A 24,012-nucleotide genomic window follows, 5' to 3' on the forward strand; every position below is an offset into this window, starting at 1 on the left:
TACTGCTTCTCAGTATATTTACTTCTTAATAAAATTTGTCGTAAATAATATATCTCTTTTTCCAACAAACAACTCAGTTCATACATACAATACCAGGAACAAAAATGATCTGCACGAAGACTTAAAAGCAGTTTAGTTCAAAAAGGGGTCCACTACTCAGGAACACTCATCTTCAATAATTTGCCAGGAAACAAAAAATTTAGTTAGAAATAGAGATCAGTTTAAAAGGAGCCTGAAAGACTTACTACTGGCCAACTCCTTCTACTCCATTGGCGAAATTTTTAATAGAAACAAATGATGTATTGTATTTATTCATACTATTAGTATTTTTATTTCAGCTTTAAAAAAATCGACATGTTCCACATCCACAAGGATCTCCTCAGCACGGATCTATGGAACGAAAAACTAATCTAATCTGGGTGAAGCCGTGGGTTTTACGACGACACGATAAAAGCATTCAACAAAACTTGTTACGTGAGCTTACAGTGGAAGACGTCAAGTCGTACATCAATTACTTAAGAATGGATGAGCATATATTTCTGTATGTGCTCAATGAAGTGTATCCTCATATCACAAAGCACAATTTTCACTTAAGAACTGCTACATCTTCAGAAGACAGGCTCACTATAACACTCCGATTCCTTGCTACAGGAGAGGGTTATGTTAGGTTAGGTTAGGTCAGGTTAGGTCTCCAATCTTCTTAATCTATTTTTGTATTCAGGGTGCCTCACGCTGTAAAGCGCCTCATCAGCTTCAGACATCTCTATTAATTCTGTAGTTGTCGGCACACACCAATTGTATTTACCGGCAATGGTTATAAAAACACTACAGACGACAGAACGCTGCAGCGATGCTAGCGCTCCGCGTGGTAACATATCGCATTGCAGTGAACAGAAGACAAGCGATTTCTTTGATCAAATATACGGCCTCGGCCTAGATTTGATCAAATATTGGACGACATTTGTCAAAGATCCCTATTACACTATCAAAAATCTTTGACAAAGATATTGGACAAAGATATTGGACAAAGAAATTTGATAGTGTAATACCGGCCTTACACTGTCATCAAATTTTTCGTCAAAGTTCAAGATGGCTGACAACAACTTGTTATTAACCGCAGCAGTTCTACGTACTCCAATTGCATTGTGTGCACATGCGGAAAAGAAGTGGGGGGAAAAAATGGAACCATACATACGAGGTTGACAGTCTTAAAAGTCCTGGGATTACAACTTGATAATAAATTCAGTTGGGAGGAGCACACCACAGAACTGCAGAAACGCCTTAACAAATCTGTATTTGCAATTCGAGTGTTAGCAGACATAGGCAACATAAAAATGAAAAAGCTTGCATACTTTCATTACATAATGTCATATGGGATAATATTTTGGGGTAAATCTTGAAGTCACACAAAAGTTTTCAAGGTCCAAAAGCGTGTAATACGTATTATTTGTGGAGTAAATTCACGGACCTCCTGCAGAAACCTCTTCAAAGAACTGGGTATACTAACTACTGCCTCTCAGTATATTTACTTCTTAATAAAATTTGTCGTAAATAATATATCTCTTTTTCCAACAAACAATTCAGTTCATACATACAATACCAGGAACAAAAATGATCTGCACAAGTACTTAAAAGCACTTACTTTAGTTCAAAAAGGGGTCCACTACTCAGGAACACTCATCTTCAATAATTTGCCAGGAAACATAAAAAATTCAGTTAGAAATAAAGATCAGTTTAAAAGGAGCCTGAAAGACTTACTACTGGCCAACTCCTTCTACTCCATTGGCGAAATTTTTAATAGAAACAAATGATGTATTGTATTTATTCATACTATTAGTATTTTTATTTCGGCTTAAAAAAAATCGACATGTTCCACATCCACGAGGATCTCCTCAGCACGGATCTATGGAACGAAAAACTAATCTAATCTGGGTGAAGCCGTGGGTTTTACGACGACACGATAAAAGCATTCAACAAAACTTGTTACGTGAGTTTACAGTGGAAGACGTCAAGTCGTACACCAGTTACTTAAGAATGGATGAGCATACATTTCTGTATGTGCTCAATGAAGTGTATCCTAATATCACAAAGCACAATTTTCACTTAAGAACTGCTACATCTTCAGAAGACAGGCTCACTATAACACTCCGATTCCTTGCTACAGGAGAGGGTTATGTTATGTTAGGTTAGGTTATGTTAGGTTAGGTCTCCAATCTTCTTAATCTATTTTTGTATTCAGGGTGCCTCACGTTGTAAAACGCCTCATCAGCTTCAGACATCTCTATTAATTCTGTAGTTGTCGGCACACACCAATTGTATTTACCGGCAATGGTTATAAAAACACTACAGACGGCAGAACGCTGCAGCGATGCTAGCGCTCCGCATGGTAACATATCGCATTGCAGTGAACAGAAGACAAGCGATTTCTTTGATCAAATATACGGCCTCGGCCTAGATTTGATCAAATATTGGACGACATTTGTCAAAGATCCCTATTACACTATCAAAAATCTTTGACAAAGATTTTGGACAAAGATATTGGACAAAGAAATTTGATAGTGTAATACCGGCCTTAGTATTGTAGCGTCGCCTGCGACATCTGTTGACCAACGGGAAAACTATTTTTACGGTTGCCTGTTCCGCCGTAAGGACGGTCAATCTGTTTCTTACGTGATCTGGGGTAATATTTTTAATGAAGTTACTAGTTCAATTCAATAACAAGCATATTAAAAAAAGTATTGTAAATGTGTTGTCTTTGTCACTTCTAAGTTTTCTTTGAAACAGAAGATAACCTAGATATTCTTTAAGTAGGCATCATTGTATTTCACTGTACAAGTTATTGATCCATAATCATCTTTACTTTGGTTTTAAAGTCATCAACAACAATACTGTTATCATGCTGCAAAAATAGATAGAAATTGGTATTTACAGTAAATTTTCGTCATTTGGTATGCTGTTTAGGGTCTAGTGAAGCAGGGGATATAACCCATCGGGTTTGACCAATGACGTCATACATTAGTCATAGATAGTAATGTCTTCACTTCGAGGCATAGATAATAAAACTGTTCTGTGTTCCGGATAAGCGCTATCATGGTACATTAAAATAATTATTCGTAATGATATTGAGGTAATTTGGAGTTTTAGTTTGTTATTGTAGAACAATTTTTAGTGTCTTATTTTCGTTTATAGGAATGGATTTGTCTGTTTGTGTGTGTGTAATTTTCGTTATTGTCTGTCTAGGCGAGCTTCGGTTATTCCTCGATATTTCCGTGTGGTAAGTTCACTTTTCCATTTGCGTCTTTCACGGTATTTCAGTATTTTGATATTTCACTGTTTTATGCCACCAATATGTGTATTTTCGTGTTGTGAAGTACGTAATTGAAATTTCTCAGCTGCCGATCTTCTTTCGTTTCCCAGCACTAATATCAGTACGACATTTTCGAATGTGTACTTGCTATATAACAGGCGAAACCCCCGACACAACTAAAATTTGATCCCGTCCTTCACTTCGTCTTTACACTGACGACACAACGAAAATTTGTATCTCTTCCTTCACTTCTCCTTTACACTGACACTATATATGTCAATTGGCGAGCAAGATACAAATGTTGCGTACAGCTATGTAGCTCAAGTAACGAATGGGATACTATTAGTGTCCAAGGCAACAAGAAAACTGTACCCCATACTGAAGTACGGGATACAAATTATACATGTGTCGTCTTCTGGTCTCCGTGTAGTTCAATTGAGGTACAAGTTGCAAATGTAACGTACGTCTATTTCCACCTTTTCGTTACCAGTGTACATATATAGAAGCCAACGGAAGTCTGGTATACATATATTACATATGTAGGTCCTTCTGTCATCAGTAGTACTGATATGTACGTAAGAAAGAAGTTAGTAATAGCGGAGACGAAATAAACAACACATCTACAATTTGTATCCCGTGTTTCACTTAAGGTTTACTGAAACGGAGGATACATCGTTCAAGTGAAGAACAGGACAGTAATGCTAGTGAAAACGAAGAAATCGACTTACGACTAACCCATATTCCGTACTGTACTTAAGCAACACACTTCGAATGAGATTTTAATTTGTATCCGGTGTTTCATTTACGGTTTAGTGAAACAGGCGGTACATAGTTCAAGTGAACAACAGGACAGCAATGCTACTTAAAACTAAGAAATCGACGTACGTTGAACTTGTATCCCGTACTGCACTTAAGCAATACAGTTCGAAAGAGTTTCGAGATACAAATGACATACATGTAACGTGATGTATGCTTTGCTAGTAATATATTTCATTCATTTCTTTCCATTGTATTTTGCGGAGAAATACTAAGATACAAACACGCGATATCGTTAAAGTGAAATTACTACTGGCCCTTATATATGTGAAGTACAGTTTTTCTCTCTTGCATTCATTTGTTTCTGAACATTCTTCTCAGCTCTTTCATCTGTGTAATAAATGCTCTCTGGCCAATTCTGACGTCATTGGTCAAAGCCGACGGATTGTATCCCCTGCTAAACTAGACCCACTGTTTATCCAATGAATTTTGATGTTACCTTCATACCTTGTATCTAAATTACATGTTTTTAAAAATAATACTGCATTAATCAAATTTGTTTCAGATACTCTGTGAAAGAGGGAGATCCAAGTTTGGCATCAGGCTGTGATGCAAATTGCCAGAAAAGTCAACTGTGTAGTATTGTTACAACCTATTTCAGAGACACTAGTAAATGTGAGGAAATAACAGCCAGTATGCCTGGAAGGGCAAAAATTCTGAATATGTAATTTATAGGAAAGCCTCAAAGATGAAACTACCTTCTAACCGACACACTACAGCATGAAACTAGTGAAGCAGTAATGTAAAGAGTGAAAAATCACTAAGCTTTTGATATCTCTGCAGAGTATTCATTTAGTTTAATGTGCTATAATTTTTGTGGTCATTCAATTCTAGGAAGCAATGAGTGAGTCACTCCAAAACTGTGAATAAAACATAGTTTTAATTTGAAAAATGTGTTCCTTTAAACCATAGAAATCATTTGGAATTTTTATTCTCCAAGGAAAATCATTGATGTTGAAAAGGGCCCTATCTCACAAAGAAGACTGTTGTGTTTGCTCAACTTCAACCAAAAATAATAACACGTGTGTCAGTGTTCAGCTACATAAATTGTGTAAAAATGTGTATTTTTCTGAAGCACTTTGAGGTTTCTTAGAGGCATCTGCATAACTGAAGTCTCGTAGCCAGAAGTTGTTTCTTGTTGGTAGTCACACAGTTTAATGACAAACACAACGTGCTTGGGTTAAACACAATGTGCTTGGGTTAAATTTTTCACAATTTCACATGTTCTTATGGAGTGCTGAGCAGTCTCTATCAATTAAAAACTCTTCAAGTGTTCTTCTGCTGTTTAATTTAGCAGAAACTGTCCTAATTTTCTTCCAAATAATGTCATTAAACAAGAACTAAAGCGAGCTTACCTTTCTATGCTATAAGCAGCATTCAGCGGTAGCAAGTCTACACAGTCCATTCATGTCATTATTATACAGTTCCCTTGTACCTAACACTAATTTACTGTCCACTTAATTCATTCCCAGTACAGTAACTGCAACAGTTCATTAACAGAAGTTCAATACTTAGTGGTAGTGGGCTTAATTGTCTTTCAAGTCACAGTCCATCAAAATAACATAACACATCATTACCACCTGTCCTGTTATTCACAATATAAAAGTTAACAAAACAATATCCATAAGCAGTCAGAAATAAACATTAATTTATGCAGTGAGCCACAGATTTTCATTAATGCCAACACCATGAACCTGTTCTTGTGATTATAATTGTGAGCGTACTTCCATTGGAACATTAGCTAAATGATAATGGTACACAGATTTTTAATGTATGTTAACAGATTGTGAGAGCAGCATGCACACATTGATCTTATCGTGTTGAATGTTAGTCACAGACTTTTTTATCACTCAAACTTTTCTGGAGATGTTGCTAATGTTCTCCCAGGGCATGGACTTTTATATACTTGTGGTGGTTTTCTTATATTCTTCTGGCACTTACTACGCTTGGGGTGATCTGTTTTGTCAACCAGTTGGCCAGTAGCAACCTGGGCACACTGAGTATGAGTTATCGACCTAGGGTGACAGCACATGAATATGGGGCCCAAATATTTTACTATCCCATGATAGTAGTCCAGCCCTGAATTAATAATTTCTCTGACTACTCAGCAAATTGCTGGGGGCAAACTTGGAATACAACATTTTATAACAACACAAACTGTCTGAGCAAGCACGAGGCAGCAGCCATAGATGATATACAGATATATCGGGAGGTGGTATAAAATGTTGATCATCACAACAGTTTTATTCCCACCAGTCAATTTCAAATGATTACAGTCAACCTTTGAGATAAAGCCTATCATAGTACTCTAGACAAGGTCACTTTCCAACAGGCCATAGTTATTCCTTGTCATTGTTCAGAAGTACCAGCCACTTGCCTAGCTGCCAGCCTCAGGAAAATTAAGTGAGGCAATCACCCATGGATGTGAAGCCACCACAAAGATGTAAATCTACCAAGATGGCAGGGAATCTCACTGACATCATCACAACGGCCAAACTGTCTGGGTGATAGTTGTCTCAAGCGTTTCCTTTTCTATAATGTCAGATGCTTATCACTGTCATCTAAAGAAGAAAATACACCCAGCTGACAGGAAAACATATTGCAAGAATAACTATCAATGACAGAAAATGGCACTTTGTTGTTTTGTCATCATGTACGCATAATGTTATTTTCAGATGTTCCTCCTTGCAGGCATCACAAGTGGCCATTGACTGTGGAAGCTCAGAGTTCCATACTGACAAAACTATTCCAACAAGCACACGCAGCAAAGATTGCTCAGGACAGTTATTTATCATTGTCCTGCAGTCATCGATACTGCAGTGGCGTGACCTCCTTTTATGTGGACAAAGTAGTGTTATTGATATATATTATGTATGTATCTTTTACGTACAGCTGCATCTCAACAGGACTCTCTTATGCACCAAAGATCATACGCACCTGTCATCCAAAGCAATAAAAAGTTATTTAAACAGATACGTGCTGCTCAGGCAGCCTGACTCTGGGCACCAAATAATTTCTTTTCATATTGCAGAAGTGCATCAATTCAAATTGTTGTTTGGTATAGCACTGTTGATTCTGTTTGCAATAATTACCAAAGATAATAAATACTACTGCTTCAGTGAGTGCAACAATCTCTCACCAACTAATTATTTTCAGTTAAATGCTATTATTTTCCAGTTTGGTATCACTCTAATCACTCTCTCAGTGATAAATTTAATCACATTTCAAGGCGGTCACTATCTTGCTGGTATCATTTCAGTATATACCAATTTTCGCAGTTAAAACTGACAACTCTCATATTTCCAACACCAAAGATAAACAAACTCCTTCTTTTCCATATTTTGATAAAAAAGTATTTCCAAGTATTTTCAATTAAGTATTTGGAAAATAATTCATCACACAAACACATTTATATAATATTCAATATTTCAAAAATTTTTATTGTCACCATTTTCAACCAAGCAGTGTGCATGCATCACCAACCACGGCTAATTCAGAACTGATGCAAAGCTTTATAACATATTACATATTCTTTATGTTTCTTGTGACAATAATGATTTTCAGAGGAATCTTTACTGAGTTGAAGAAATCATCTTGTGTAGTCTGGCAGTCAATGTGGCTGCAAACTTGTCTGTCATACACACTCTACCTCTGTCAAGTCACTGTGTAGACCATGAAATGAAGAAAACAAATACACAATTTGTAGCAAGTCTACAATACATTACACATATTAATACTGGTAATTATTTATTACCAAAGAGAAAAATAGTAAGGCACTGAACCATGTGGTGGTGGAGTGCAAAGACTCTCAGTGAGTCAGCTTCCCAGCTAAAACACCTCATGACATGTTCCAGTCACTGACTGAGCTGCTCCGTTAAACAGTAAATCGTTTGTCAGTTGAAAAATCTACCCAGTCTCACGAAAGAAATCTACATGCCAGTGACAATAATAAGCACTGTAGCTGGTAAAGACAAAGTTTGGATCACTTGACATGAGCAGCCACAACTCACACCTAAATGTTTCTGTATACGGGCAGTTGAATCATCCCTCGAAGGGCAGGTTACTGTCATCGACAAAAAATGATGCTCCAAAAGAACAATATTGGGGAGGAAGCTGCTGTCGAATGCTCCATAATATGTGGCCTGACTGAGGACTAGTACCAGTGAGTGATATCTTTTATGCATCAATTTTCGAATGCTTTCAGATCCAGAGTGGAGAAAAGACAGACCAAACGGCTCATGATGAAACACCATATGAACACTGGGGATCATCCACCAATAAACTAGCACTCATCTAGAGTGTCACGAGCTGCAAGATGACATGATTGAACCTTCAGAGGCTCCTTGATCCTCACCTGTGTCCTTATGAAGAGAAAGGATGGCACGTGGAACGTCTACGTCAACTATCAATAATTGAACAAAATCACAAAGAAAGATGTCTGCCTGCAGCCATGCATTAATGACACCCTAGACTGCTTGAAAGGATAAAATTATTTCTGAATTACAAACTTTCAGCAGGCTACTGGAGAATTGAGGTTGACTGGGAAAGTCTTGATGGCCTCTATGAGTTTAAAATTATATTATTTGGACTGTATAACGCTCCAGCCACCTTCGAACATATGACGAGTGACCTGCTTCAATGTTTTAAATGGTTGGATAGCTTATGCTTCCAGAGTACTGTCTAGATCTGAAATGAACTACTCTACAACCAAGAAAGAATGCTTTGCTGTTGTCTGGGCCACCAACAAGTTTTGACCATATTCATTCGACAAACCATTCACCATTGTGATGCACAACCATTCTCTATGCTGGTTGACTAGGCTGAAAGACCCACTGCATCAACTGGCGAGAAAGCACTGAGGCTTCAGGTGTAGGATGTTGTGGTGGTACATGGTAGCAGATGCATATATCAGGATGCCAAGTGCATTTCAAGGAATCTTTCATGGAATACAGCACCATGGATGAAATGTTGGTCATCACTACATTAAATGATGCTGCTGCTTTACAGAGGAAAACCATAAACAGCTGAAAACCATAATATCATTGGAGGAGAAAGAACTGATCAAAGGAGAATTCCATTTAATGAATGGAGCATTGCATAAGGGGAACTAAGATCCAATGGAGTGGAAATGATTGCCCTTCATCCCAGTTCATCTACATCCAACTTGCATGAAGTATTTCCGTGACACTCCAACATCTGGTCTTGCGGGATTCATGAAAAGTCTAGATAGAAACAGATGCAGATCTCTACTGATCCATTAGACATTATGTGGGAGTGGGAAACTGTTAGGAATGTCAACTGTGGTACCAAATCCGTCTTCAGAGCACAATACCACAATATAGAAATCTACCTCATGGGGAGGTTCCAAAATTCACAAGTAGGAACTCATGGATAATATAATAGTACACACTGACTATTTCACTTGTTATGCTATCACCAAAGCTGTGCCAAGTGCTGAAGATCCAGAAATTTCCAAGTTCCTTGTACAAGATATTGTGAAGCATGGAGCACTGCTTGAGATTATCCCTGATTGTCGAAAAGTTCTCAGTTCGAGTGATTCAAGATGCTACAGGCATCACACTCTTCTTGCTGCTCCGTGGTCACAAATCCAAAACAGAAATAGATGTACTGTGCCCACTTCAACCAGCAGGATGATGATGTGAAACACCTCATGACCTGGACAGTAGAAGCAAGACAAGTGGCTCACATGCACACTCAGGAGAAAGACAAAGCATTATAACGCCAAGCACTGTATAGCAAGATAGAGCCCGGGAGACGTGGTGTGGACTTTAGTAGCTCTGCCTTAATTGGGACTATCAGAAAAAATTATTAAAGCCATATTGTATCATTGTTGCTTGTCAGAAGTCACATATGAAGTCGACCATTATGAGCCTTCACCAAGGGGACAGAAGTGTATGTCCTCCATATGAAGACCTATTAGAGTCCTGAGGTTCAAATTGGCAATGGGAGTTTCAAGCATACTGAAGACCCACTCAACAGTCAGAAGCTTCAAGATGAGGGGCTATGCTCTGTACTCATTATAGTGAGGAGGATGTGAAAACACGACCACAACACAAAGTTCCACCAGTGCCACCAAAGAGAGGACCATTGACTATACCTAGATCCAGAATGCTCTAGCTGAATCCAACGAAAATTCCTGACATGGTGTGTTGCTATTTCTCTAGGAGAGGAAGCAATGCCATATGCTGTGGTGCATGCAGTGTGGCATAGTGGTTAGCCTCGCTGGACTGTGTGCTGCAAGTCTCAAGCTCAAACCTGACCACCAGCAGTTACTTTTTACTTAGCATATGCCACTTCTTGGAGGTTCTCAAAGTATCTTATGTTTGTTATTCTGGAATATTTGATGTTAGTACAAATAATACCACACACTGTCCAGGAGTTCACCTTAGTTCAGTTCTAGCTGTGCATTGGTGTTCTTGATAATGTGCTTTCTGTGCTGTGTGTTATACTTCGCTGACTGCCCTGCCTGCTTTCAGATTTGGACTTGGTTCTGGTTATGATAAGACAATATCATAAGTGACATCTGAAAGTCTTGTCATGCAAGATGGCATTGTTGACACTAAATGATATTTCTTTGGCTTCAGGAAAAAAGCTGACAAAGGCACACTCAAAGTCATCATTATTTCCAATTTACTTATTCAAATTTTTACTTGCATTTCCAGATACATAAGTAATATTTAGAAGGACAAGATGAAATATCTTTTGAACAGTAATGCGGTAATGAGATGTAGGTAATTCATGGCACATTATTCAATGCACATTATTACAGATTCTAAATTAGTACGTAGGCTTAAGTTTCTTAAGTTTTCTGTACATCTAGCATGTACTACTTGTGCAGATATCACAATGCTATCGATTGCTGTGTGCATCAGACTCAAGACATATGAAATTTTAAACAAACTGTGTTTCTAAGCAAAGGAAAGTTTTACCTGTGCCCATATTGCCTCAGTGGGATTGAAATGGCAGTCTTAAGGTCCCCTGCTGTTTTCCATTCTCATCTGTTTCATAAGTGCAGTGTGCAGGTTGTGGTCAATGACAAGTAGCAGTGGTTCCACGTGGGTTTGTAATGAGTTGAAAGGGATTCCACTATTAAGTGCCGTGTTTTACAGACTATAAATTGCTACAGACTTTAAGATGCAACTTAATTTTTAAGTAATTTGTTTTAAATAACATTTTTACCATTTATATATTAGATTGCAAAGCCAGACTAAAAAAGAATTCTTAATTTATAAAATCAAACAGATCTTTAAAAATTCCAGGAAATCGCCATCTGAACTTTCTTCTTGTTCCTCTTTGTCGTCATTGTTGTCCTCTTCGCATACAAAATGGTTTCCACTGCTATCGAGAGCATTATTTATGCTGCACTTCTTGAAGGATTAACAATAATGTCTTATCTTACCCTGGACCATGATTGTTTTATCCACTGACAAGTTTCATTGTAGGTCATTTCAAAGCTCCCTTTGACTTGAATTCATGTTTGATTTCATCCATCATCCACTTGCTCCATTCTTCTCTCACATACATTTTATATGGTTTATTTACCAGACATGAAGAGGTTGCAACCATGAAGTAAGTCCTTCTGGATTAACAGCGAGCTCTGCATTCCCCTGTCTCAGTTTCTCTTTCACAGAATTTTTCAAGTGACTATTAAACTCATCTAGCACAAATGAGAACCCTTCTTCAATAAAGCACATTTCCTTCTTTCACGTTGTTGTTGTTGTTGTTGTTGTCTTCAATCCTGAGACTGATTTGATGCAGCACTCCATGCTACTCTATCCTGTGCAAGCTTCTTCATCTCCCAGTACTTACTGCAACCTACATCCTTTTGAATCTACTTAGTGTATTCATCTCTTGGTCTCCCTCTACGATTTTGACCCTCCACACTGCCCTCCAATGCTAAATTTGTGATCCATTGATGCCTCAGAACATGTCCTACCAACCGGTCCCTTCTTCTTGTCAAGTTGTGCCACAAACTCCTCTTCTCCCCAATTCTATTCAATACCTCCTCATTAGTTATGTGATCTACCCATCTAATCTTCAGCATTCTTCTGTAGCACCACATTTCTAAACCTTCTATTCTCTTCTTGTCCAAACTATTTATCGACCATGTTTCACTTCCATACATGGCTACACTCCATACAAATACTTTCAGAAACGACTTCCTGACACTTAAATCTATACTCGATGTTAACAAATTTCTCTTCTTCAGAAACGCTTTCCTTGCTATTGCCGTCTACATTTCATATCCTCTCTACTTCGACCATCATCAGTTATTTTGCTTCCCAAATAGCAAAACTCCTTTACTACTTTAAGTGTCTCATTTCCTAATCTAATTCCCTCAGCATCACCTGACTTAATTTGACTACATTCCATTATCCTCGTTTTGCTTTTGTTGGTGTTCATCTTATATCCTCCTTTCAAGACACTGTCCATTCCGTTCAACTGCTCTTCCAAGTCCTTTGCTGTCTTTGACAGAATTACAATGTCATCGGCGAAAAGTTTTTATTTCTTCTCCATGGATTTTAATACCCACTCCGAATTTTTCTTTTGTTTCCTTTACTGCTTGCTCAATATACAGATTGAATAACATCACGGACAGGCTACAACCCTGTCTCACTCCCTTCCCAACCGCTGCTTTCCTTTCATACCCCTCGACTCTTATAACTGCCATCTGGTTTCTGTACAAATTGTAAATAGCCTTTCGCTCCCTGTATTCTTTCACAGACTCTGTTAATCCATAATTTCATACCAACCTCTTCCATCCACCCTTGTCACGTACATCAACAACTACACCTGACAGTATTGCAGACAGTTTTGGTATTGCTTTCCACTTTAAATGATCACTGGATTATGTTTAGTACTATCACCAAGACATGAAAGAACAAAAGTGTAGTGTATTTTTTTTTTCATGTCCACTTGTTTCAATAGTTAGAGTTTTAGCATGTTTCGTGGCAACAGTTTTGTAACTCGGCACATCAAATGTCAAAGGAGTTCCTTCCATATTCGCTACTTGGTGTAGTTCCACACTGGTTTTCTTTCAGTGTTGAATAATAAAGTGATGGAAAGATAATACAGTGGAACTCAATTTTACATTCTCCAATTTTACGTTTTTCGTGATCCTGTACCATAAATTCGTAGCCCCTGTGAAAAGCCCATAATATCAAAGCAAAAAATTCCCCAATTTTACATTTCTCCCTTGCAAGGTTTACCTAAGTTCTAAGTTCTTACTCGATGTTGCACTTGATTTTGTCCTATTTTCTTCCTATTGACATTTGATGTGACTGAATGAGTTGTAGGTGCCACAAAAGACATATGGTTCACACAACAGGTAATGGTGGAGCTAGGGAATATTTTAGGCCATTGTGGAGAGGGGAGACATGAGAGAGGAAATGTTGATGCATATACGATCAATATTGCCAACACAACTTGCAACATTTAGCTTCACCATGTAATTATGATACAACTACTGCTAGGCTGCAGCGGTAATGGAAGAACAAGACAGTCGACGTGACGTGCACCGGACTGAGCCAATACATGACAAACGGGCCCAGCCACCACCTTTTCTTGTGCCACTTATAACTCAGTCTCATCTTTTTGCATGCATTTCTGATGTACTATATTCAGCAACAATATCAATCATCAAATTTTTTAAATCAAACTCTGAGTCTCGAAGAATATGCTCTATCATAATGAAGGAACCGTTGCCCAATTCTGGCTAGTGAACTCTTATGGCGACTTGTTAAGTCAACCAATAGCAAGCACAGCCACCAGACCACACTAACACATGTAAAAGGAGTTCACCTACTGGAGAGGGGGAGTGGCTCTTCAATTATGGGAGTGCAGGTAGAGGTGAAAGTATTTTGTGAAGTGTTGAAAATATACTTTTCATGAAGACAGACAGAGATGTAAATGAACAAGAGTTTTGTGATAGCACATTTTAAAGACTTTCGTGTTCAAATCTGACACGATAGAGTTGCAACAACTACATACATAACTCATGTATATACTTTTCACCACACACTGTAGATCGTAAAGATTGGTACCAGTGATAGAGGGCATCAAGCAAAACTGTAGCAGCTGAGCTTTCTTTCAAATTTACATTTTACACAGTGTACAGAAATTCACTGAGCTGACTTTTAATAAGCTTGTAACATTAAATGGGTAAGTAATACTCATTTTTTCTCATCTCTGTTTCTCTAAACAAGCCTGAAATAACACTTTAATGATGGTGAGCATATGAAGTGCAGCTCATAAGCAAAACATTAAACAATAAAGCAATGGTGACAAAGTTTGTCATTAAGTAGCAGTCTGCATTTACACTTACGGTTTAACCACTTGGCTGCTGTTACATTTCTTATTTAATTCAACAAGTTCATCAATATTTTGCTTTTTTCTGGGTGAGCACAAGGGATGATCTTTCAAAAATGTGGGTTTTGAATGTATAATATGTAGTCATAGCATGTTGGAAAATGGCTAGATTATCTTGTACCCAGATACCAATTTCAACTTTTTGATGCGTTTTTACTGGTTGTTACCAATCTCTGATTTTTTTACAAAATGATGAAATCTGTTACCACAAATTATTGTATAAACATTGTATTGTACATTTAATTTCCTTCACTTGGACTGATTTTAGACAAAGTGTTGGAGAGGGTTACGATTTTTAATCACATATGCCAATTACATGTGTTTTTATCACATTTTGGGGGTTTTAACATGTTCCTCAATTTTGCATTTCGGTCAATTTTGGGTTTTTTAAAGTCTGGTTCACATGAAAATGTAAAATAGGGGTTTCACTATGTTTTCTCTTCATACTCCTGTGGCAGTTTCTGAGATATTATGGTTCCGGTTTGGATGCTAAATCCATGATCCTTCATAAGCCTGTAGCTGCAACTACCTTCACCCTTCATCCTAGGATGCATATACAGGGCCTCCGAGGCCCTTGTATGTCTTCATTTAAAAAAAAAAATCTGTAATTTTTTGTTTGTTTTCAAACTGCTTTCCAGTACTCTTTCACTAACACTGTGACATTCTTCCTATGAAGTCTGAACGAGATACCTTTTTAAGTTTTTCGTATAATTCAATACGTTTACCTATACACCGTGAATGCATAAGCAGGGCTTCAGAAGCCCTCACACACTTATAAATGTTATTTAGCCTATATTGTATTCAACATTTGTTTGGGAGCAGTTATTAATTCAACAATAACTGTAGTGGTATTTCCAGCAACAGGAGTGCCAACAGCAGCAGTAGCTGCAGTAGTAATAGTATAACTAAAAAATAATATACACTACTGTCACATACTGGCGATGTCGGTGTACTATTGATCTTTTTGCTATCAAATGTTTTATTATTGCATAGTATTGTTATCCTGTGCTGCTCTTGTCAGCCTCATTGTTACTGCAGTTCGTTTGTTGCTGCAGGGCCCATATTGTTACGAGTATGACTCGTTTAGTGCTGCACAAGCTGCTGTTTGAGAGAGATGTCTTTTGCTATGGCATCGACATGCAAAGCAAGAGTGACAGTACGTGCAAGTGCACCTAATTTAGAAAGTGTTGTGGCTCAGTGGTTTGAGGAAGATGATTCTTACGAGGAAGGAAATATTTTTGAAGATGCAAGTAGTGAAGAATCAGCCAATGAACCTGAGGATGTGAATATTGAGGCAGATGACAGTCCTTCTGATAATATTACTTCATCAGAGTCTGAAAATGAAGAACCACCACAAAAAGGTATAGAAGACCACACATACATTAGTCGGAATGAAACAATTTGGAAAATAGATCCTCCTGCAACTTTTCATACGCCTGTCCATAATATCATAAAGAAGGCACCTGGTCCAGCCCATGGTTTGAAAACCTGTAAACCTAAGGATGCCTGGGACTATTTCATCTCCAAGGAAATACTAGAGGAAATCATCAACTGCACAAATATTGAAGGCAGAAGAGTGGCTACTTTACGTGGTAAAACGTGGAAAAACGTTTCGCTTGCTGAAATGGAGGGCTTTCTTGGTCTTTTACTGCTTTCTGGTGTTGAGAAGAAACATTGATGAAACTCATGCAGAAAATAAACCAGATATAATAAAGTTCTATAACTCTACGAAGGGTGGAGTAGATCAAATGGACCACAAAATTCGTTATTATACTTGCAAGAGACAAACAAGAAGATGGCCATTTGCATTATGGATGAATATGATGGACGTCGCAGCAACGAACAGTGAAATTATATTTTCCGCCCAACATCTGACACACATAGTGGAAGAAGTGATAAAAGGCGTTTGTTCCTAAGAGATTTAGCAGAGGAAATGGTGAGACCACTAATGGAACTTCGTATTCAGATCCCTAATCTTCCAAAGAAAATCGTTGATGCCATGCAAAGATGTGATGTTCAAAAAGATGTCATATTGCCGAACCAACTACCTGTTTCAGGAAAAAGAAGATGCAATTATTGCCCATATAACAAAGACAGGAAAAGTGCTATGACATGCATTAAGTGTAAAACCAACATTTGTAAGGAACATAGTGGCGTTCTTTGTGCTTCTTGTTTGTCACATGTTGAAAAATAAGAAAAATGGAATTTTATATGAACAATGAATAATAACTTTTTGTCAAAATATTGCCTATATACATAATATTGTGAATAATGAGTATGTTTTAATAGAAGAAATTGGTTGTAATAATGTTATAAAATGTAAACTGCAACTTATAAGTGAATTTAAAAAATTATTTGTATATGTTGAATGTAAATGGATGTAACTAATAAAAATTCACTCTTAGAGTTTTTTTAAAAAATTAATAAAATGTTAATCAGGCCCACTAGATCCTCTTACTGTATCTTAGGAATCTTTCAATATGACAATAAATTTGACAGAAATAAATTTAACTACAAAGAATGATTGTATGAAAAGAGGAGAATTTTAAATTACGGCAGGGCCTTGGAGGCCCTGCATATGCATTCATGTGTGTTTTCGGCACCATGCATCCTAGGATTAAAGTCTGTTAAGTTCCACTGTAATATGAGCTTATGAACATATACTATATGAATCATTTCTATATTAATTCCAATGCCATTTTGACAGTGTCCTTGTATCCATTTCAACATGTCATCTTCTAGTTTTGGCAATTTTGCATTAAATCCCCTCATTGCACATTAAGTCTTGCTCAATTTTTTTTTCAGCTCTAGCCTATTAGCCCGCCAATCATAAATTATTTATATATTTTTTTCTGTTGCTGGATAGCCAAAATGCTGCTCAGCTGCTCTGTTTCCATGTTCATCTGCATATTCGACTACTTTCAATTTATTGTCCACAACATATGAATACCTTTCTTTTTTTCCATTACAAAACTACTAACAAAATTAATGTACTGCTACCAATAACACAAATAATTTTTCAATTTAAGTTCACTGCCACAGTAGACTGATATGATGCATCATAGGCTAGACAGCATTCTGGGTTTGTGATGGTGGGGCAGTAGGGAGACAGTGTTAGCAAGCTTGTGAATCCCCACAACTCATGTTTGTCACATTGGTGCATGGCTGCTACCATTCTGCAGCATCATATTTATGGCCATTTTTAAGACTGGTGGGAATTTTAAATCAAACAACGGACTTTCTCATAATAATTTGGAGTATAAGACACGCCTTAATTTTGGAAGCAATTTTTCAAAACAAAAAGTGTATCTTATAATCCATAAAAGACGATAACCAAGTGGTAATATCAAATTTTCTTGTAAGCGTAGTAGGAGCTTTGATGGTTGCCACAGTGTTGTCCATCACAATAACCAAGCTTGGGGAGGAGTTGTTGGGGGTTGGGGAGGGGGGCATGACAATAACTGGTTCCAAAACCATAATTAAAAAAAGAAAAAAAGCAAATACATAATATTGTAATGGGAATCCTCATAACTTAGACATTAATGCCTTAAATCTAAGCTTACTCTGAGCAAACTGCCTGAGTTAGCTAATCATGTGTGATCACAATAACACAGCCACCTCTACCCACCAAAACTTGAATACCACCAAATTCACCACCCATTTTCCATCACATTGACCTTGCGTCGTTGTGATATACATACATTTCATTAATGTAATAAATGTTAGATGTTCTACCACCTTTGATCTCATACATTATTCCTTGCGCCCATAATGCCATTCCTCTTTGTAAATTATGTCCTCTCACCTGTCATTCCAATACACCTGGAAACCATGTTCTTTAATATTCTTAACATTGTTCACTGACTGCTAGATAGCTTTTCGTTCAAATGACAAACTATGTTGTCTGCACTCACATACTGTATTCATCTGTAGAATACATACAGTAGAACCCCCCTAATCTGTCACCTTCGGGACCTGGACCATGGTCAGAACGAAAAAAAAGGTCAGATTCTCCGAAAAATCTAATATTTATTGCAAAAAATATGAAAAGACATTTAGTACAAAAAATTAAACGATTTAAGAACTAAAAGACATCTACAGTAATATAAAAGGATGTTTTTTTACACAGTGTTAATATATTAACTAAAAAAGTCTACACACTATAATATGTATTGGTTTTAAAAGTAAATACAAGAAACAAATTACAGTACTGTACTGTACTTTATAACGTATAAATGATATATACTGTAAACTAAAAAATGTTTATAGCACTGTATATAAAAAAGAACTTTTTACAAAGAAATAAACTACTGTATGTATAAACTAAGAAATAATTATACTGTACGCATTGTTTTTACAGTAAAAACGAAAACAAATTACTTGGGAAAAAGATCAGTGATACATTTTTGTTTAGCAGATGTTATTCTAGATTTAGCTGCAGTGTCCTTCCATTTTTTTATCCACATAACGTCCATTGGAGTTGAAGCTGGTTTCTGCTTGATGTATTGAAGGGCGATGTGAAAAGCGTTTTTTGCATCGTTGTGCGAAAAATCCGGGTGGGGATTTCGTCTTCGCCGTCCGAGTCCTCATTTACAGTTTCCTGGCTAACAGCGGCAACAATCTGGTCGTCATTGAGCTCTTCAAAAGTGTCACAATCTTTGTCACTTTCGTTGATGCACTCTTCAACTTCATTGGCAGGGATGTTCGGCTCCAGAGTTTGTAGATCTTTAACGATTTCCAGTGCGTCGTTGTTTTGCTCATCTTCGATATGCTCATTTTCAATCATAACTTGTGGCCAAGGCTTACACCACGATTTCCGCAGTGTGTCAGGTTTCAGTTCATCCCATGCTGCAGCGATTGTGTAAATAGCATCTTTAATGTTCAGGGATTTCATTGCCTCAAATAAGTTATGACCTCCTTCAGATTTTTCCAAGATTGAGCTGATATACTTTCTGCGATATCGCCTTTTTAACCACTCAATAACGCTCTGATCCATTGGTTGGATGAGTGAGGTCACATTAGGAGGCAGAAAGAGAGCATTTATGTCCTCTTTCACCAAATCTTCCTGAGATGGATGTGATGCCGCGTTACCCAACAGCAGTAGAGCACGAACTGGCAGGTTTTTATGTTTCAAGCCTTTTTCCACTGATGGCACAAACGCGTCGAAAAACCAGGATTTAAAAAGGTTGCAGTCCATCCAAGCCGATTTTTGATTGCGGTAATAAACTGGCAAGGAAGATAAGTTTATATTTTTGAATGCCCTTGGCTTCTTAGATTTGCCAATTACGAACAAGGGGAGATTGTGGGTACCATCTGCGTTGCTACAAGGAATAACTGTTATTCTATTGTGGGAGTGACAAGTCGATAGTCGACAAGACACTGAGAGATTCTCTTTACGAGCGGGGTTCTTTGTAGGACACGAGGAGTGTTCGTTTTCCCGCGTTAACGTTGTACCAAGTGTGTTTTGTGCGGTACAATAAAGGTGGTCGTTCACAGTATAAATTCCACACAAGTGTTTTCCTTTATGTAGTGAAATTACCCCTACATAAGTGGTGACCCCGTAACTAAGCAGTGTGACAGTAGGCAAGTTTCTTGAGATATTTTCCGCGACGTCTCGTATCGACAAGTCGTCTGCACAGAATCTCTTCCACGACATCGACGGCGTCATCCAAAACATCAAAAAGGAGCTCGACACGATGCAGCAAAACCCTCAGTTCACAGTGCCACGGACGCCTACATCTCAAACCGACTTCGCCCACGACGTTACGTTTCCAACCGCGCCGCGTGTGCCGGCGGGTCCCGCGCCGCCGCCACAGGACATTGCCTCGCACAACCAGCGCGCAGGACACGCCGATATCAGACCCAAAGTGCTCCCGTTTTCATCACCCGCGTCGGTACCGCTCCCACGAGTTTCGCACTTTCCGTTCGCCAGTGATCGTGGGCCACCCGCGTCGCGGTTACAAATTCGACCCCCACCTTTCGTTCCCGAGCGTCCGGAAATTTGGTTCGCTATTATGGAGAACATTTTCGTACAGCAACAAATAGTCAACGATTTTGAACAGTTCACGCTAGTGATTTGCAACCTGGACCAACGTGCGTCGTCAGTGGTATCGGATATAATTATGCAACCCCCACCACAACAAGCCTACGCCACTCTCAAGACGGCTTTAATTTCGCGTTGTACAAAACCTGTGGATCAGCGGATATCACAGCTCCTGTACCACGAGAAACGCGGTGACAGGTCACCTTCAGACTTTTACCGGCATTTACGTGCTATGGTGGACCCTTCCGTGTTCTCAGACACATTACTTTTGCACATATGGCAACAGCAGTTACCTCCGCAGGTGGGCTTAACCTTAATTGCTTACGAGGGCCGGCCATTAAGCGAGTTGCTGCAAGTAGCCGATAGAGCGCACTCCCTGTTCGACTCGCGCGCCACAGTGGCCGCCGCCGCAACCACCTCGGCCAACGACACCAGCCGAGCACGGCCGGAGCTGGTCGACGCGGCGCCTCCAGCTTGCGCTGCCACGACCGCACGACGAGCGCCGGACGCGACCGAAGATTTCCGATCTCTCCGCGCTGCCATCGATCAGCTGACCGCCCAGCTGCAGCGGCTAGAGCCACGCGACGTTGCGGCGGCTGACACACACACGCGTCGTCGCCAGCCGACGCGACCGCCGCGTCACGCAAACAACGGCACCGGTTATTGCTGGTTCCACCAGCGCTTCGGCGCGCAAGCTACGAAGTGTAAGACGCCGTGCTCACACCCAAACGCATCCCACGGCCTGCTTTAGGCGCAGCCGACCGTGACAACAAACAACTGCGCCTAAACTCACAGACGCATGGAAGGGGAACACCCCCATTTCAGCACGAGCCTACGTTATGTGGATCGACTTCTCCCACAACTGTAAGGTACGCCGCTTCACAAAGACTTTTCGTTCCTGATCGCTCTACAGGATGGATGTTCTTGGTCGACACCGGCTCGGATGTCAGCACTCTGCCTGTAAACTTCTTCCCTTCAGATAAACGCACTGAAGAGACCACTTTGAAAGCAGTCAACGACTCAGTCATCCACACATATGGACAGAAAACACTGCCAGTGGACATTGGGCTACCAGAAGAATGCAACTGGACCTTCGTTATGGCCGATATCGACCAACCTATACTAGGTGCTGATTTCCTGGCAAAACATGCATTGTCCGTGGATTTACACAAGTCACAACTCGTCCATTCTGTCAATGGATTTGTTATTCCGGGAATACAAGGACGTCCGACTTCTCACGCATGCCAAAGGGTAGATAACCTCAGTGCACCCACCTGGGAGGACACCATAGCAACGAAGGAAGCTGACCGGCACACGGCTCAAACGACATCAAAACAGTTAACGACACAACAACAGGCTCCTGCTGTTTCAACCACAAAGGCGACACCCAAACCACAACAGGGAACAAGAAAGAGCAGGGCGAAGCATGAGACGGTGCACCACATCCGGACAACTCCAGGCCCACCAGTCTCCTCACGTGTTCGCAGGCTTGCACCTGATCGCTTGCGGGAAACCAAGGCCATTTTCAACGAGATGCTACAGGAAGGAACTATACAGCCATCTAACAGTCCGTGGTCCTCTCCTCTGCATCTTGCCCGTAAAAAGAATGGGTCATGGCGCCCGTGCGGTGATTATCGCGCTTTGAACGCCCGAACTGTTCCAGACAGATACCCTGTGCCACATATACAGGATTTCACCCATTCACTGGCCGGGGCATCCATATTCAGTGTTTTGGATTGCCGTAAGGCTTATAATCAGATCCCAATGGCAGAGCAGGACATATCAAAGACTGCAGTGACAACCCCATTCGGGCTGTTTGAATTTTTGGTGATGCCATTTGGGCTAAAAAATGCGGCCCAGACATGGCAACGGTTCCTAGACAGCGTACTAAGAGGACTACCATATTGTTTCGCCTATTTAGACGATATTCTGGTGTTTTCGGAGAATGTTTCTGACCATCAGAAACACGTAAGCGAGGTGCAAAGCAGGCTTAGCGCTCATGGAATTATGCTTAACAAGGACAAGTGCGTGTTTGGGGAACCCGTTGTCACCTTCCTGGGTTATAAAGTGTCAGCTCAGGGCATTTTCCCACTGCCAGAGAAGCTGGAGTTGTTGCGTGCCCTACCACGGCCTCAAACCTACCACGATCTCCGACGGTTCCTAGGGATGATAAATTTCTATCGTCGCCACCTCCCCGGAACAGCAGCAATCCAGACGCCACTGAACAATGCCTTGGCCGGACACAACAAAATTGGCAAGCGCCCACTCCCATGGACACCCGAGATGGACTCGGCTTTCAAGGCACTGCAAAACAGCCTTCACAACGCAGTGGGGCTTGCACACCCTGCACCAGGAGCTCAGCTAGCCATAGTAGTGGACGCAAGCCAAGTCGCAATCGGGGCAGCACTGCACCAGAGAGTGAAGGGTCATTGGCAGCCACTAAGTTTCTTCTCACAAAAACTACAGATGAGTCAAACTCGTTGGAGTGCATATGACAGGGAACTCCTCGCGATGTATGAAAGCGTCAGGCACTTCCGCCCCTTAGTTGAGGGCAGGCAATTCACCATATACACCGACCACAAACCTCTCGTGGCAGCTTTCTACAAAGTCAGCGATTCATGTTCCCCCCGCCAGGCCCGCCATATAGAGTTTATATGCCAGTTTTCGACAGACGTGCGTCACATCCATGGTGCCGAAAACATTGTGGCAGACTATTTCTCACGTATTAATGGGATAAGTCCAATGTTAGATTATTCCGAATTGGCAAGGGCTCAGGCTTCAGATGCGCTGCTGCAATCCTTGTTGGCGGACCCGTCCACTGGCCTACATTTACAACTTGTGGACGTCCCCGGCAGCCCATGTAAGGTATGGTGCGACACCTCCACGGTTAGACCACGCCCATACATCACTCCCCAGTTCCGACGAAAGGTATTCGACAGCATTCACAACCTGGCACATCCGGGAACCAATGCCTCAGTGAAATTAGTGACGGACCGTTTTGTGTGGCCTTCAATCAAGAAAGATACACGGGAGTGGGCCCGCAGCTGCTATCAGTGTCAACGTAGCAAAGTGGGACGCCATGTTCACGCTCCAGTAGGACAATTCCCAAACCCAACAGCATGTTTTGGGCATGTACACATTGACTTGGTTGGACCCCTCCCCCCTTCAGAAGGTTACAGGTACTTGTTTACGGCAGTGGATCGTTGCACGCGGTGGGCAGAGGCTACACCAATCAGGGACATTTCTGCAGAGACTACTGCACGCGCATTCTTGGAAACTTGGATGGCTCGTTTTGGGTGCCAATTTTTCGTTACCACTGACCAAGGACGCCAGTTCGAGTCAACGCTGTTCCAACAACTGTCAAAACTCTGCGGCTTCCAACGAAACCGTACTACTAGCTACCACCCGGCCAGCAACGGTTTGGTGGAAAGGTGGCACCGGACCTTAAAGGCTGCCC

The 24,012-nt window shown here is 40.1% G+C and overlaps 1 protein-coding gene across 2 annotated transcripts in view; it reads left to right on the top strand.

The window, feature by feature from the left end:
• LOC126237191 (sphingomyelin phosphodiesterase-like) overlaps positions 1–24,012 on the top strand; it is a 373,735-nt gene that overhangs the window by 141,673 nt on the left and 208,050 nt on the right. Inside the window, exon 11 of one of the 2 annotated variants that reach the window (XM_049947069.1) lies at positions 4,629–5,015. The exons of the other annotated variant lie outside the window; for it this stretch is intronic. Within the exon in view, the coding sequence (XP_049803026.1) occupies positions 4,629–4,791 (163 nt within the window). The 3' untranslated portion in view covers positions 4,792–5,015. Of the gene's footprint in view, positions 1–4,628; positions 5,016–24,012 lie in introns of those variants that run through there. 2 annotated transcript variants of the gene reach the window in all.

This window comes from Schistocerca nitens, chromosome 2 (assembly GCF_023898315.1).
Source record: "Schistocerca nitens isolate TAMUIC-IGC-003100 chromosome 2, iqSchNite1.1, whole genome shotgun sequence".
Taxonomy (NCBI): domain Eukaryota; kingdom Metazoa; phylum Arthropoda; class Insecta; order Orthoptera; family Acrididae; genus Schistocerca; species Schistocerca nitens.